The sequence below is a fragment of the Callorhinus ursinus genome, unplaced genomic scaffold, assembly GCF_003265705.2.
Source record: "Callorhinus ursinus isolate GAN/ISIS: 27379988/994484 unplaced genomic scaffold, GSC_fseal_2.0 scaffold33, whole genome shotgun sequence".
Lineage (NCBI taxonomy): Eukaryota > Metazoa > Chordata > Mammalia > Carnivora > Otariidae > Callorhinus > Callorhinus ursinus.
Window position 1 is genome coordinate 62,936 of NW_027397095.1, and position 17,674 is coordinate 80,609.

At 46.3% G+C, this 17,674-nt stretch overlaps 1 protein-coding gene across 16 annotated transcripts in view; it reads right to left on the reverse strand.

The window, feature by feature from the left end:
- INTS6L (integrator complex subunit 6 like) overlaps positions 1-17,674 on the reverse strand; it is a 78,869-nt gene that overhangs the window by 39,241 nt on the left and 21,954 nt on the right. For 5 of the 16 annotated variants that reach the window (XR_012374350.1, XR_012374352.1, XR_012374353.1 and 2 more), the window contains exons 1-2: positions 12,812-13,213; positions 12,593-12,670 (exon numbers count right to left, since the gene is read on the reverse strand). Coding sequence is in view for 10 of the 16 variants with exons in the window: in XM_073879126.1 (XP_073735227.1) it covers positions 12,593-12,670; positions 12,812-12,922 (189 nt within the window). In the remaining 6 variants the exon portion in view is untranslated. Of the gene's footprint in view, positions 1-11,758; positions 11,865-12,592; positions 12,671-12,811; positions 13,214-13,239; positions 13,295-17,674 lie in introns of those variants that run through there. The other 11 variants (XR_012374351.1, XM_073879124.1, XM_025852491.2 and 8 more) reach the window with 9 other exon arrangements.

A 17,674-nucleotide genomic window follows, 5' to 3' on the forward strand; every position in this document is an offset into this window, starting at 1 on the left:
AGCTTACTCCTACAAGAAATACACCAGGAGGGACCCCCACTTTCCAATGCCGTGGCTGTATTAAAGCCTAGATAGTCTCCCCCGGAATCCTGTTGTCTCCTGTCTAGTTATGCAGGCTCCCTTTGGGCACAGACAAATGCAAAGAGAAGCGGGGCTCCTGAGGACACAGCCGTGCCTCCAGGCAACTGCAGGCCGATTTAAATCACATCTTGGTCTAGTTCAGGCTAATCAACCTCCAAAGGTCATACTCCACCCTCCTCCCTCTTCCTTTTGCAACTTCTCATCATTATAATAAAGCACCTTCTGTCACATCCTCCCCCTCAAGTCACACCCTTATTGGAATGCTGCCAGTTCACTTTCTCTCCTCCCCCCCACCAGCCTCCAGCTATCTGGGCTCTGTATCTCCCCTTCCTTTGGTTAACTGATGCTCTAAGGGCTGGCATTAGGAATGGGGAGACCCAGCTCAGGGGGTGGAAGAGACAGGTCTGGCTGAAGCGCGGGGCTCCTGTGGGGAAATGATGGGGAATACGTTTTATACACACGCACGGAGCAGATCCCAGAGGGCCCAGGATGGCACCCATAGGCCTGGGGAGTCTTTGAAGGCCTGGGCGGGGGAAGGAAGTGAATATGATGAAACCAGCTTTTTTAGAAAGTTAGCGGTCAGTGTGGGAAGCGTAGGAATTTGGGAGGCACTGGGGAGACCAAGTCGAAGGCTGTTATAGTGGTCAAAGCTCAAAAGGTCGGGCCCCAGCCTCAAGTGATGGCAGCCGGAAATTGAATTGAAGGAACATATGTAAGAGACATTTCAAAGGGATGATGGACAGGTCTTAGAAGAAATGGAAGGACAGGGTCAGAGCTGAATAATGCCTGGCTTTCAACCCTGGTTGACCAAAAGCTGGGGAATATGGAAGAGGGGATAGGTTCGGGGCCACAGGGTCTTCCTGATGTGCCTACCATGAGCTAAGGGCAGGAGAGGCAGCCAAGTGGAGATGTCCTGCAGTCAGCTAAGTAAGAAGCTGAAGACGGAGAGGCATCCGTGTGGAAGGAATATTGGAAACCATGAATGAGGTCAGATACATTGACCAAGAAAGCAGATTTGGAAGACAGGGAAAGAATATAGAGGAGGCAGTCAGTTTCTGGAAGGAAGGAGTATTAACAGTTCCAAACGTAGTCAAGGGCAAAGAGAATAAACATGAGTAAATTGGCCCAAGTAGCTATATAGTGAATCCTAAGACCTTGAGAAATCATATTTACTTTTCTCACTAGTACTGTTCCTTACTTGCACAAACACAAATGCTTTCAGTCTTTTGTTCATTAGCATTCAAGTCCAGAGTTTGTCTCTTGGTACTAAGTTTACTGAACTGTTCAACCTACAGGTCAGGATATAGATAATGAGAGAGCAAATGCCATTAATGACAAGTATAATCAGGCAAACATGGTTTAAGAAATGGCACTCCACTTTTCCTCCCGACATCACGAAAGTCTTCATACACCTTTTCTCCAGTTAAGACCCCAGTGGCTGGGGGCGGCGGGCGGGGGGGGGAGCATCTCCATTTCTTCTCTTCTCTGAAATCCACCTCTCCCAACCTAACTAAGCAGGAAGAAATACAAGTGACCTGGTTATGGCAGGGGTCAGGGGCCTGGGGAGACTGGGTGATGTGGAGGGAATAAAGAAGGTAGCATTAGGTAAGGCACAGGCCAATGCATAATACACTGCAAAGGTGCTTCTGGAGCCTTCCAGCCTTTTACAAAACCACTCTGCCTCCCCACAGGTTATGGATTAGAAGAAACGAAATGGTTACTGTGGTGTATCTTGAACATCTTTCTTTTCCTTAGGAGAAAAACATGTATCAGGAGATTCATAACGTGAAAGTGGCAGATCAGATTCTGGAAGCCACTAGCTAAGCAAAGACTACCCTGTTGCTTTTTCAAGCCTCCCACTCAGCCCTGGAGGACCCGAGGACCGGCCCTCAAGCTCCACCCCCAACATACCGCCTCCACACACCGCCCTGGGTAGGGGCAGAACCGGGGGACATCAAACGCCAAATCATTTCACAAACGAATGCACCGTGATATTCACCTAGAAATAGTCAGAAAAATAAAATAAAACTAGTAACCCAGGCAGTAATAACTTTCATTCACTGAGTGCTTTGCTCTAATACCAAGCACTGCTATATCAAGAACAACTATAAATAAGAGCATGATAATTCTGTCTAAAAAACATGGCTCCAGGACGCATATCAGAATGGGAAAATACCAGTGAGAAGTTATTAAAAGGAATGCTCTCCCATGACTGATAGGAAAAGTGAAGTGGCTCATTTAGTGAAGGCTCTGGAGTAGAGACAGACCCGGGTTACTATTCGGCTGTGTTATAAGTAACCTCTGGGCCCCGGTTTCTCTGAGTTAGCCTGGTTGGGAAGATAAATAAAATAAGTGCTTTATATTCACTGGCAAATTGCCCTGTACATAGGCATTACTCAATAAACGTCAGCTGCTATTATTAGAAAGCGACTGTATTATTGTTCACAATTATAAGAAAGTAGTTATAAGGCCAATCATATCTGTAAAAGCCAGATAACGCTTTCGATGACAACACAGTGGGTTTTAGGAGATCCCAAAACTAGGTCTATAAAATACGTGCCCTTCAGCAGTACATCTGCACTTTCGTCCAGACTCAGGATTGAACGTTGCTATTTCTTCCTTAAGTGGGAATCATTACAGTGGCAACAAGATAACGTAGTCACTTCACTTCCATAACCCCCATTAGGAGGACCAAGGTTAGAGAGAGGAATAATCACGGGGGCTCTCCTATCATGTGGACCTGGACATCCCCCCTCCTTTTAATGCTACTGATGACACCCCATGATATAAGACAAGGGCTCTGCTAGGAAACATCGAGAACGCCTTCAATAAGAGCAGGGATACAAACCCCCCTTTGTTTCTTAGGTTTTATACTATGCCAAGCTAGAGAATTTATCCTTTATCCTACTTTTCTTGATGAATGCTGTTCCTAAGGATTCTTGGGCCAAGAAGCTCTATAAATCAAATCAGGGCTATGTCCCATATTTCTAATAACACTAAAAGCATGCAACATTTAGGGCCACTGGCGAGCACATATTACAGACAGAATTCTGCATTCCTGGAGTTACATTAGGAGTTCACACATATATTCTATTGTACTTGGCCTAGGAAAACACTTCTAACCCAACCAGTTGGATCACCAACTGCACCCAAAAGTCTAAGCGACCAAACTGGCTTTCAATTCAAACAAGAATGGGATGCTTTCATATTTTGCCCCAGGGCCGAGGGTTATCGACCCATCAACTCTGAACTGTATGATAACCTTTCATGCATAAATGAGTCCATTATGGTGTTAATTTTAAACAGAACTTCAAGGGAAAAGAGCATCCTTAGCAAATAGTTTCTAGGACATGAACGTCATAAATATCTTAAGAAAGAATATAAATTAACACTGCTGTCTAACAGAAATATAGTGCAAGCCACATATGTCATTTTATATTTTTAAGTAGCCACATTTTAAAAAATAGAAATAGGTGAAAGTGATAGTATATTTTACTTAACCCAATATACGAAGAGTAGGATTGCTTAAGCTTGTAATCAACCCAAAAATTGTTGATACTTTATATATTTTTGTACTGAGTCTTCAAAATCAAGTGTTTAATTTACACCTACAGCACATCTTGATTCAGACTAGCCGCCTTTCAAGTGCTCGATCACCACGTGTGCCCAGCAGGTGCTGTACTGAATGGTGTAAATATGGCCGATCTAAAACATGAATGGAGGGGCGCCTGGGTGGCTCAGTCGGTTAAGTGTGCAACTCTCGATTTGGGCTCAGATCAGGATCTCAGGGTCGTGAGATGGAGGCCCTGTTGGGCATGAAGACTGCTTAAGATTCTCTCTCTCCCTCCCGCTCTGTTCCTCCCCTCCCTCTCTCTCCCTCTCTAAAATACATATATGTGTGTATAATAAATGAATTAAAAAGATTTAAAAAAAAATAAAACATGAATGGTGTATTTGAAGAGCTATGACTACCCTCACTGCCACCTCAGCCCTTCACCCTCCTTACTGGAGCCCTTAGAGTGGGACCACCCCTGGGACCTGGGGTCCACTCCCTGGGACCACTCACTAGTCACCAGGAGTTGTGACGAAGAGGGGAAGGATGTGTTTTTAACAAATCACCCTGGAAACCCAAATCCATTTCCCCATAGAAACAATGACAAACACAATAGTTCTGGGCTAAGCGACATTAAGGGTTAAAAAGGCTTTCCTGGGGAGGAAGGTCTGGGAACCTAATCACCATTTAGAACATTGTATCCAGGAGATAGCGAGTTCCGACCTTCCAATACACACACAAAGGGACCGCCTGGATCTCTCATTTATGCTCTCTCGGCAAAAGGGAACCGGACGCCATGTTTGACCACTCTGTGCAACTAAGAGCCCTGTCTCACAAGCAGTTCTAATTATCTTCCTGAAGCACAGGCAACCTGAGGAGGACAGGAGTTGCCCTTTCCTCCCATGTGCCCTGCCTTTCTGCCATCCCTCCCACCCCAAGCCCAGCCTCAAGGCCAAGAGCTCTCAGGTGGTCAGCACTGATGCAAAACTAGGCGATTTCAAGCGCATCTTCTGGTGCCCCTCCCACCTTCCCTTTGTCCCTCTCCCCAGCCCACCTCATCCTCCACTAGTGGGAATAATCACCTAACAAGCGTACAGACAAGTCTAGCCCCATTTCTCTTCAACTCCGTCTCCTAGCTCTTCATCCCAGGAAAAATGTACACACTCTGGCTTGGAGGTTTCAAAGCCCTTTTGTGATCCAGTCACAGCTAGTTACAATCCTGACTGGAGAACCTGCATCCTGTTTGTATCTTGCCCACCCCCCTCCCTCACCTCCAATCTGTTGGTTAAGGGTCCACTGTTCTTGACACATCCCATACCTTCATCCACATTCTCCAGTCACCTTTTTTCCAAGGACCATTCTCATGACCCTTGATGACTAGGACCATGACCTTTACCCTTCTGGTCTCCCCCTTGGGCCAGGTCTTTCAGGCCTAGATCGTAGGCCCCTAGACGGTTGTGGCGGCAATCCACTGTCAGATTTTTCTTCTGTAAACACCATTTTGATCCTATCACCACCGTGGTGATAAAAGTCAGACCAACGGTTACCTGCAGGGGAGGAAGGGATTGCAGGAGGAAGCAAGAAGCATTTTCTGCAGTGACGGAAATGTTCTGTAGCGGGGCCTGGGGCGGTGGTTACACGAACGCAGAAAGGTTTGTAAAACAGCGTCAGGTCGTTAAGATGGATGTATCTCAGCAGATAAGTTATACTTCAACCAACAAAAGAAAGCGGATGCACATACATTGGTCTTGTCAAAGACACAATTCTCCCAAATTATAAACCTGAACCTCAGCGAAAACGCTAGCTGCCATCAAGATTAAACACGTCAATCCGTTAATAGCGATCACCCTCTGAAGGAAGAGTGGCAGAAACCGGAGCAGGACTGGGTAGCTGTCACATTTCATGCTGCTTAAGATCTTTTTCTCCCATTTATTGAGCACCTGCTAAAATCTAGGCACTCCCTGAGGTGCCCGGGGCACAAGTAGAGAGAAGTTCAAATATGGGGCCTTAAAAAGCTCACATGAGCACTGAGAATCACCATATGACGCGCTGACTGCCAGAGTTGAGGTCCGGACAGTGTTGCAGGATCACAGTGGGAGTTGTTATGCCCTTTGGAGTAGAGGTGGGGCACAGGGGCAGGATGACTTTGGAGAATATGGAATGAAGACCAAGAACATATAGAATGTCAGGCCCAGTGTGTCCCAGGCAGAGGGATCAACAAGAGGCATAGTGAGTCTAGGGAAGACAGCCTACTTTCTCACTGTGGCTGCAGCCTAAGGTCCAAGAGACGACACAGCTGGGAAGGTAAACCAGATGACGGAGCCCTTGGAGGAGTCTGGATTCTACTCCGAAGTGTACTGGGGAGCCACTGAAGGATTTTAGTAGGGGGGTGACTTTATTTTACTTTGTTTTATTTTGAAGATGACCAATTTAGTGGCAAGGAGGGGGAGGAATCAGTGGGGAGCAAGAGTGGAAGTAGGGAGACCAGCTGAGCGACTGCTGCAGCAGGGGTGCAGGTGAGGAATGCTGAGGGGTGGAGCAAGGGAGAAGCAGGGAAGAACGAATGGACAGAGGAGGAGAGGTTTGGGATAGGAACAGACTGGCCTCCGTAATTCTGTCAGCACTCCCCCCGTCATCCGCCAGTTCGTGCCGAATCTTCTACCGAAAACTTTGCTTGCTTTTTTCTTTTTTTAACATGGAATTTTGTTCACTGCAAAACACAACCACCAACAAAAGGACAGATAGAGTGGCATACACTTGAGTGATGAAGGGTTTTCTGGATAAGCTTTCACTAAAGTTCTAATTCCTCGTATAAAGGAAAAGTGTTACCACTCAGAGTACCTCACTCAGAAAATTCTTTCCAGGGGCGCCTGGGTGGCTCAAGTGGGTTAAGTGTCAGCCTTCAGCTCAGGTCATGATCTCAGGGTCCTGCGATTAAGCCCCTATAGGGCTCCCTGCTCGGTGGGGAGTCTGCTTCTCCCTCTGCCCTCCCACCCCAGCATGTGCTCGCACACTCTCTCTCTCAAATAAATAAATTAATTAAATCTTTTAAAAAAGAAAAGAAAATTCTTTCCAGTAAGCTATATTTAATTCGTAGGTTGGACAAAAGTCTGTAAGCATTTACTTCGTACCTATGTATGTATAACTGATAAATCGTTATATTAGTTTCAGGAATACAACATGTTGATTTCATATTTGTATATACTACAAAATGATCACCACAATAAGTCTGGTTAACACCCATCACCATACACAGTTACAAGATTATTTTTTTCTTATGATAAGAACTTTTTAAGATTTACTCTCTTAGCACCTTTCAAATATGCAATACACTATTATTAACTATAATCACCATGCCATACATTACATCCCCATGACTTATTTATTTTATAACTGGAAGTCTGTAACTTTTGACCCTTTCACCCATTTTGCCCACCTCCCAACTCCTGCCTCTGACAACCACTGATCTGTTTCCTGTATCTATGAGCTTGGGTTTTGTTTTTGTTTTGGCTTCCGCACATAAGTGAGATCACATGGTACTTGTCTTTCTCTGCCTGACTTATTTCACTGAGCATAATCCATGTTTTGCAAATGGCAAGATTTCCTTCTTTTGTGTGGCTGAATAATATATGTATCACTATCTATCCATTCATCCATGGATGGACACTTATGTTTCTTCCATACTTAGCTATTGTAAATAACACTGCAATAAACCTAGGGGGTTGGGGAGTGCAGGTGTCTTTTGAGTCATTGTTTTTATTATCTTCAGAAAAATACCCAGGGAGTGGGTCGGAGGGCATTTCTATTTTTAGTTCTTTGAGGAACCTCCATATTGTCTTCCAGAGTGGCTGTACCAGTTTGCATTACCACCCACAGCACACAAGGTTCCCTCTTCTCCACATCCCAGCCAACACTTGTTATCTCTTGCCTTTTTGATAACAGTCATTAATTAACACATGTGAGGTGATACCTCATTGTGGTTTTGATATGCATTTCCCCAATGCTGAAGGATGTCGAGCATCTTTTCATGTACCTGTCTGGCCATCTGGATGTCTTCTTTGGAGATAAGTCAATTCAGATCCCCATTTTTTAGGGATTTTATTTATTAATTTGACACAGAGAGAGCGCGAGAGAGCACAAGCAGGGGGAGTGGCAGAGGGAGAGGGAGAAGCAGGCCACCGCTGAGCGAGGAGCCCCATGCGGGACCCTGGGATCATGGCCTGAGACAAAAGCAGACGCTTAACTGACTGAGCCACCCAGGTGTCCCTCCTCTGCCCATTTTTAAGTCAGATGATTGGTTTTGTGCTATTGAGTTGGATGAGTTCTTTATAGATGTTGGACATTAACGCCTTATCCCGATATATGATTTGCAAGTATTTTCTCCCTATTCAGTAGGTTGCCTTTTCATTGTGTGAATGGTTCCTCTCCCCTTTTCTTATTTCAAAATGCCTATCATTGCATGCTTCCAATGGCCAATGAAAGCTGAAAAGGAAGCAAGGTCAGGGGAGACACAGTTCATCATAGAAGTCAATGCACCCCCTTTGCGGCATTTTGAGATTCGAGTGCACCTTCTTGTCTCAGGGTGCTCTCACAGGCCCCCGTTGCTACCGGTTCACCCAAAAGCACTTCCTTAGCTTCCAACCACAGTGAAAGGCTCCCCTCTAAGTCACATTTTTGTCCAAATAAGGCCCATCACCTATTCCCTGGGGCATAGGAAAAAGTGATACCTTAGTTAAAATACCAGTACATGTTTGGAACACAGATCATTTAAAGAGCATTAAGTTTACTTCCTAAATCTGTAAGCCAAACTGCTGCCTTTGCTGACACATGTTGACTCGGGCATGCAGATACCAGTGAACAAAACTAGCTACAGGATGTGAAAAGGCAACACTCAAGGGAAAATTTCACTTTTTCAAGTGCTCTGTGTTTTCAAATTACAGACTTGGGATATTTCTTTGAAACATCTCTTCCTATTTATAAAAAAAAAAAACCAAAAAAAACAAAACAACTTCTGCCCACTATTTATAAATGTGTTTCAGCTATTTTTAGAAAAGTGACTCCGTTTTATGTTAAAAAAGCACTTCCTTCAATAAAAAAGAAATCATTTTAAGAAAGTAGCTTCAAACATCAAACTATTTTGAATATTTATTATATCCCCCAGTCTCATGGCTCACTTTCTTCTCGGAGCCTTCAACTTGCTCAGAACTAGTAGCAGCGACAAGCTTACCTCAGCTGTTCACTGAATAAAAGGAAATTATGATTCATAGCAAAACAAAACATACAAGACTGCAGAACCTCAGCCAAACTATTAAGAACCAGTAAGCAAAACAAGTCCCACTTTTTAAAAACCCTGTATTAGTCTTATACGGTTACACTAGAAATTTAAAATATTAAACAGGGGGTGCCTGGGTGGCTCAGTTGGTTAAGCGACTGCCTTCGGCTCAGGTCATGATCCTGCAGTCCTGGGATCGAGTCCAGCATCGGGCTCCCGGCTCAGCAAGGAGCCTGCTTCTCCCTCTGACCCTCTCCCCTTCTCATGCTGTTTCTCTCTTTCTCTCTAATAAATAAATAAATAAAATCTTTAAAAAATAATAAAATATTAAACAGGGTTTCATCCTAGCTGTGTACACTAAAGCTACATTTTATAAAAGTAGTGTTAACACTTGTGACCCCGTGTATAAAACCTGTCTAACAAAGTAATGCTTGAAACAGATGTCGCACAAAATGCTTGCATTCCATATGCTTTTTATACGGTCCCCAAATCAAACCTCATTCCATCCCTGCCAAGCCGACTGCAAGTAACAGGTATGACTAATTTTAAAAGAGCACATAGTCATTCCTAGGGGATATACAGTAAGAAGTTACTAAGTCCTAGGTGAAACACTATATTCATGTACTCTAACAGTATACATTAGAGAAAAATTCCAGTCACTGTAACTTTTCACAAGATTTATTGTCAGAGCCTGTAAGTGGATATACTGGGAATAGTTCCACGCCTATTAGAAAAAAAACCTCCCAACCAAATGCATAAAAAAAAAAATTCTCTCTGCAGTGTTTGGAGCTGTATATAACCAAGAAATAAGCAGTTATTTTGAGAAGAGATACACAATGGCCCTCCAACTGTAGAGCAACTGAGAAATAACAGTGCACAGTATTCTGCAGAAAATAAGCTACCAATAAAGCCCTATATGTAACATCACTTGGCTGAAGGGACCCAGGCTCTTAACAAAGCGTGAAGTTTCGAGTAGGAACTAAGATGCCCGCTGACAATCAAAGAAAGACCTTTTTGATAATCCATGTGACGGAAAACAGACGTTTCTGGCTCCCAGCTATTAGCTAATGAAAGACTCAACTAAAATTTTAAGAAAAAATCACCAGATGTTCTAAAATGTCAGGCCTTCCCAAATGCCTAGATCCTAAAAGCCAAGGAACAAATAGTTACCACATGCTGCGGGGAGGGTTGGGGGGAAGGCAAGGAGGGAGTAGCTGAGGAGACTCAGAAAAAGAAAATGCTACCAAAGATGCGTATCATTAGTGATTCAGGTACACACAGCAACATGACAGAAACATCATTAAGATCATTAACCATGAGCCATGTTCTAGCACATGGAGTTATCATGTGAGATGAAATGAAAAACCTGAGCGAACCCTGGAAAAGCATCAAGCCTAAATAAGAAGGCAACTAACGATCGGTAATTAAAAGCATTACCCAAAGTGCCTTCCTATACCTGACCTACGGCAGAAAACAAGGATCAAATTCAACTTGGAAGGACGCTTTTTTTTTTTTCCCCTTAAGGGGAAAAAATGTGATCTATAACATGGCAGGATAAAATGAGCTAACAGATGAAGTTTCCACTAAAAACAAGATCCAACTTTCCCCTCTGTTCCCAGAACTATCTGGAGCCTCCAAAATACCATGGATAAGTTACGCAGCCACTAAAAATTTTAAGTATGAAGACTATGTGGCAACCCGGAATAATTCATGGGACAAAATAGGTGGGGAAAAGCAGGAACACAAAGTAGTATGTATAGGTGGTTAAGATGCATGATGGTTGTTAAGGGGTAGGGGGGGAGACTTTCTTTTTCCTTTCCAAAGATTCTGTAAATATTGCCATGAAATGCTTCTAGATCAAAAATGTTAAATAAGTTGTCCTTTCAAGAAAAAAAAAAAGCCACACTGCTTTGTGGCTTATCCTTTTTACTACTTCAAATTAAGGAGAATTTCCAATGGCCACACTACAGATGGTGGGTTCTTATCTGCATGAGTACTCAAAGGGTGTAGACTTTCAGACTTAGGATGTACAAAACATCTGCTTTTCTATGTGGAAAAAAAATGGTCACACCCTTTTGGGAAACTGACATTTTTTAAAAGCTTATGGCATTTTGAAAGCTGTCTACTCGCTGCAGTTTTTAATATAGATAAATCGAAAACTAAAAACAAAACCTCCAATCCAGAACAGTTTGGAGGGGAACCCATCAATCGAACTGCTAACCCAAGCTCCAAGTTACAAGATTAAAGTCTCCCTTTGGTTTTATTTCTGAAGGCACACACTCTCTGGCCAACTATGCGGTTTTGGTAGGTTCCATTCTTTTAAACACTTCCCTCGCCTGAAAACGGATCACAACACATCCAGACTGCTGCTCCCCAGCACTATTAAGATGATTCTGAGAAAAAGAAGGCGTCTAGCAGAAGACGTCAAGGATTATGGTAATAATACATTTCTGAAATTTCAACATGCAAGCAGGACTCTCATGCAGGTTGATTTAATAGTCTGCGTTCTAGTTTATCGGGCCACTGCAGGCAAGGAAGTTCTTTATCTCCTCACCATTCGGAACATAAATTAACTACCCCCACGGAGGTTAAATCCTCCCTCCTTTTCGCCTGTAGGTCAGAATGCTGTGGATCAACTCATCGAATTTGGCTACTGCAGCCACGCGCAGTCGAGTCCTCCCCCTTCCTTTCTTCTCCCGGGACAAATCCCTACGTGGCTAACAGCAACCTAATTTAGGATGTAAATAGGTAGGCCAGGTCCCTAAAAAGCTCGGGCCCCGTGTGAGTTCCAATCAGCACGTCCCCGCCCCAGCCCGTCGCGGCTTCGCCGGAGTCGGCAATGAAACACTAACAGTAGCGGAGGTGCCTGCGAGCGGGCTGGAGCGGACCGATCCCGGGGGGGAGAAATGAGAAGTTTCTCCGGGTCTGAGGCTGGGGAGGCTCGCTCCGCGGGCAGATCTGCCATCGGGAGGGGTGGGGTAGAGACCACAGTCGTGCACAGGCTCCGTCTCCTCTCCGAGGGCCGGCGGCTGGCTCTGCCACGCTCTCAGCAGGAAGGGGAGGGCAGCGGGAGGAAGAGCGGGAGGCGCTGGCGGGGGGGGGGGGGGGGGGGGGGGGGGGGGGGGGGGGGGGGGGGGGGGAGGAGGCAGGGCAGGAGGAGGAGCCGGCGCCCGGAGAGCCCGCGCGCCCGGCGGGCAGCACCTCTGGGCGGAGTCGCTCGGCCCGCCCGGCCCCTCGGCCGCCGCCGCCGCCGCCGCCGCCGCGCCCGGTGCACCCCGAGGGGGCGGGCCCACCCCACGGCCTCCCTCCGGGTCTCGGGCCCTCCTTCCCTTCCCCTCCCTCCCCTCCCTCCCTTCCATCTCAGCAGCGCCCTCAGTCTCCCTCTCTGGCTCATACAAAAGCAAAATGTCCGCCATGTTCCGAGGCCGCTGCGGTCGGCGCCGCCACCGGCTCGGCGGCCCCCCCCCCCCCCCCCCCCAGCCCTGTGCCCCGCGGCCGCCCCTCCCGCGTCCCCCGGCCCCGGCCGCGGGCGCCGCCGCCGCTCCGCCAAGCCGTCCGCGCGCCCCCGCCCGGCCCGCGCGCCCCGCCGGGCACCGCAGCACCGCCTCGGGCGGGGGCAGGGGGCGGCAGCCGCGGGCGCCTGGCTCCCACTTCCCGCCCGCCTACGCCCTCGAGGGCCCCTTTACCTTGATGCAGTACGGGGGTTCGTCGTAGGTAACCAGCATGTACCTGTCTCCGCGGCTGGCCGGGTCCCGGGCGCGCAGCTGCGTGACGAGGGATGACGGAGGGGGCCGCGAAGGGAAGGAGGGAGGAGGGGGCGATACGGACGTTACAGAAGCACCTAGATCCACCACCACCCCCATCCCTCGGGAGTTCTCCCCAGCTCTCCCCTCCCCTCCCTTTACCTTCAAGAATAACTCCACAGCGCCTTTGGCAATGTCCAAATAGGAGGTGCCCAAGTCAGTGCGCTGGTTCATAGAGGCGGACGTGTCTATGAGGAACAGCAGGATGGGCATCTTCCCCCGCACCCCTGGCTCCGCTGCCCACTCTCCTGACCCTCTTGCCCTCACTGCCGCGGACTATCACCCGAACCCTCAACTCTCGCAGAGCCAAGGTGCAGGGAGCAAGAAGAAAAGGGGGAGACGGGACGGGACGGATGGAACTGCTCCTGGCCTCCTCTTTCTGCAGCCCCACCTCCTCTCCCTCCAAGGGAACTTGAAAGTGTGAGCGTGTGTAGCCCTCGGGGCCCTCCCCCTTCCCCTCCCCTGCCACCACTACTGCCGCCGCCGCCGCCGCCGCAGGGACTACTGCCCAAGCATCCGTCCACGCTCACTCAAGCGCTCGCCCCAGACTGAGAGCTGTCTCTGTTCACCGACACACAACTTCTGTCCGCTCACCTACCACGGGCACCATGTGACCAGAACCCACGCCATTGGCTGCCAATTATGTGGTATTTGCATATTCATTAGATGACAGGGCAAGGGGAGGGACTTGGGCGAACCCTGGGAGTTGAAGTTTGAACCCAGGCAGGGGGTAAGGGGAAATGTTAAGGACCCTCCTTTAAGGGACTTGAAAGCTGTTAGGATACTTCGGGTGGTTTAAAGGGATTTTCGCTGGCTCTTCAGAGATGATGATTCGAAAGGGAGAGTGAATTTGAGCAACAGTTGCGCAGCCCTACAGAAGCAGATGCTTGGACAGGCTGCACAGAAGACGCTCTGCTAACTGCAATCGATCAATCCTGCCACTGGCTAAGACCAAAACATTTCAGAAGCAGCAAACTTCTTTCCTGGCAAGACCTACTCGCATTCCTTTCGATGCCTCCCCACTCTTGATGAGTATTTGTAAGGCGGTTGCTGGCCTTGCATTCCACATATATCCACTCAGAAAGAAAACTAAAGCTTAAACACAGTTACCTAAACCGGCCTTTTGAATGCACAAATTTCTTCAGTTTCATTGAGCTTTTTAAGTATTGGCCTGCCAGGGATAATTCCACCCATGGTTGCGTCTGCACAGCCTTTACACATGGGAGGTTTGCCAACCTAGATTCTGATTCAGCTCACGTTTATTGAGCACCTATAAAGTGCCAGGCACCCACGTTAGCTTTATTTAATCTTTGGAACAATTACGGTAGATGGCATTAAATTCGATTTTCAGTAAGGGAAAGTGCAGCTTGATGGAATTAGGGCAACAATGAGAAATATTCTCTCTTTAAAAAGGGGAGGGGGCGGCTGGGTGGCTCAGTCGGTTAAGCATCGGCCTTCGGCTCAGGTCATGATCTCAGCCTGGGATCCAGCCCCCCCGCATTGGGCAACCTGCTCAGTGGGGAGTCTGCTTCTCCCTCTCCCTCTGCCTCTCCCCCCTGCTTGTGCGCTCACTCTCTCTCAAATAAATAAATAAAATCTTTTTAAAAATAAAATAGGGGCACCTGGGTGGCTCAGATGGTTAAGTGTCTACCTTTGGCTCAGGTCATGATCCCAGGGTCCTGGGATTGAGCCCTGGAATGGGCTCCCTGCTCAGCCAGGAGGGGAGCCTGCTTCTCCTTCTCCTTCTGCCATCACCTCCCCCCCCCCCGCCCCAACCCACCGCTTCTGCTCTCTGGATCTCTCTCTCTCTGTCAAATAAATAAATAAATTCTTTAAAAAAAGAAATATTCTCAGGTCTGGCTCTATGGAGAGGCTCAGGAGGGGGCCAACCACGCTTGGCTGACTACTTCATGTAACACAACTTTTAAATATGGAAGTGTGATTCCCAGCAGTATGCTATAAGCAACGTGGAATCCTTGAACGTCAATGAGCTTACAATTTCATATGTTCTTTGTAATATGTATGTGTGTGTATATATATATATATGTATGCACACGTATACATATACCTACATACACATTCAATAACATTTTCAGAAAAATAAGATTTCAGAAGAGGCCACATGGCAGTATTTGAACCAGGGACAAACAAGCGATGCAAATAAAAAGCACAACGGAAGCAATGGTCCAGTAGTCTAGAAGTTCAGAAGGTTTCACGGATGGGGCATAGAGGCAGGAGGGAGGGATCCTGGGTTGGAAGGTACAGTGTGCACTCAGTGGAGAGTCTGCTCGAGATTCTCTCTTTCCCTCTCCCACTGCCCCTCCCCCGACTCACACACATGCATTCTCTCTCTCTCTAAAATAAATAAATAAGTCTTTTAAAAATATTTCCTATTAGGAGTTTATATCAGATATATAATATAGTTTATATTATACATTTTAATATATTTTATAATATATTGATATATAAACATCATTTGTGAACTGAGGCAGATCATACTCCTTATTTATGATACCACCTTACACCAGTTAGAATGGCTACAATTAACAAGACAGGAAACAACAAATGTTGGCGAGGATGTGGAGAAAGGGGAACCCTCTTACGCTGTTGGTGGGAATGCAACAGTATGAGAAAACAGTATGGAGGTTCCTCAAGAAATCAAAAATAGAGCTACCCTGTGACCCAGCAATTGCACTACTGGGTGTTTACCCCAAAGACACAGATGTAGTGAAAAGAAGGGGCACCTGCACCCCAGTGTTCAGAGCAGCAAAGTCCACAGTAGCCAAACTGTGGAAGGATCCCAGATGTCCATCAACAGATGAACGGATAGAGAAGATGTCGTTCATATATACAATGGACTATTACTCAGCCATCAGAAAGGACGAATAGGGGCACCTGGGTGGCTCAGTCGTTGCGCGTCTGCCTTCAGCTCAGGTCATGATCCCAGGGTCCTGGGATCGAGCCCCACATCGGGCTTCCTGCTCTGCGGGCAGCCTGCTTCTCCCTCTCCCACTCCCCCTGCTTGTGTTCTCTCTCTCGCTGTGTCTCTCTTTCTCAAATGAATAAATAAAAAATAAAAATAAAAAAAATGATGAATGCCCACCATTTACATCGACGTGGATGGAACTGGAGGGTATTATGCTAAGTGAAATAAGTAAATCAGAGAAAGACAATTATATGGTGTCACTCATATGTGGAATATAAGAAATAGTGCAGAGGATCATAGGGGAAGGGAGGGAAAACTGAATGGGAAGAAATCAGAGAGGGAGACAAACCATGAGAGACTCTCCACCCTGGAAAACAGAGGGTCGTGGAAGGAGAGGTGGGTGGGGGGATGGGGTAACTGGGGGATGGGCATTAAGGAGGGCATGTGATATGATGAGCACTGGGTGTTGTATGCAGCTGATGAACCACTGAACACTACATCTGAAACTAATGATGTACTATATGTGGGCTAATTGAATTTAAATTTTAAAAAAAGGAAAAAAATTTTAAAAATTTTAAAAATTAAAAAAGATTTCCCGTTAGGAGTTTATATCAGATATATAATATATTTTATATTGTACATTTTAATATATTTTATAATATATTGATATAATATATAAATATCATTTCCGAATTGAGGCATTGTCACACTCCTTATTTATGCATTTCTATCTACACAAAAACATTTATCTATAGTAATAAATATATTTAATTATAAACATGTATATTTTTATAATATATTATATTATATCATAGATGATAGGTAGTTAGATAAACAGATAGATCTATGCCCCAGTGCACCGATGGCATTTTGAGATGACACAAAAAAATCTTTATGCTTTCCCCCCAACTTCTCTACAATGAGTGTGCCCTACTTTTACAGTCAGGCAAGAGATTATGTTACAAAATGACATACAAAGTGGGGGTGGGGGGATGGGGTAGCCGGGTGGTGGGTACTAAGGAGGGCACGTGATGTGATGGGCGCTGGGTGTTGTATGCAGCTGATGAATCGTGGAACACTACATCAAAAACTCATGATGTACTATATGCTGGTTAATTGAACATAATAATAAATAAATAAATAAAAATTTTAAATGACATACAAACTATTCAAAACAATCCCTCCCATGTGAATACTGTTGAAACAGTTTCCAGAAATGCTTTACCAGTATTGGGGAAGCACACGTGCTTCCGGTCAGGCAGTGCTCCCGAGGTTGAGGGCATGCAGGCCCCACAGGACCGTCCTTAGGATATGCTCCCTGTGCAGGTAAATGCCTTTTCATGGTTTCTTTTCCCCCTACCAGGGCCCGTGATTGATCTTTCTCAGCATAAGGGCAAATGGAATTGAAATGATGTAAATATAGAATCTGAAAACTCTCTGTGTCTCATTATAAAATACAAAAGTGACAAGATATATATATAAAAAAATAACCATCTAGTGGATTTATTGGCTTATCCAGATCAAACCAAACCCCCAGCCCTCAGCGTAAAACCTCTCTTCCTCACTTCCTGGAGGAAAGTAAACGGCTTGTCATGCTTGAGCCTGCGTAGACCCCTTTATCACATTTCTTTGGCACACATCAACAGTAACCCCCCCCCCCCCTCAAGGGCCCTTTCTCCATCTTTTTCTGCTCCGGACCATCAGCCCCCTCAGGTTATAGGTTAATTTGTGCCTTGGCTTTGCCTCCTTCTGGGATGTCAAGTCCTGGAGAGCAGGCAGAGCCTATAACCAATGCCTGGTACAGACTACAGGCTCAGCAAATGGTTGTTGAAAGAAACTGTTGGCTGTCCCTTCTTTCGTTGTCTTCCTGAGCCTGCCTTATTGGCCCCTGCCTGCCACCCTCCACCCAAACAGGGCAGCTCCCTGGGTTTGGGCACCAGGGGGCCCCTTCGGGCCAAGCCCTTGAGCTGATGATCCCCACCCTGCCCCGCAAACCAACCAACCAACCAACCAACCAACCAACCAACCAACCAACCAAC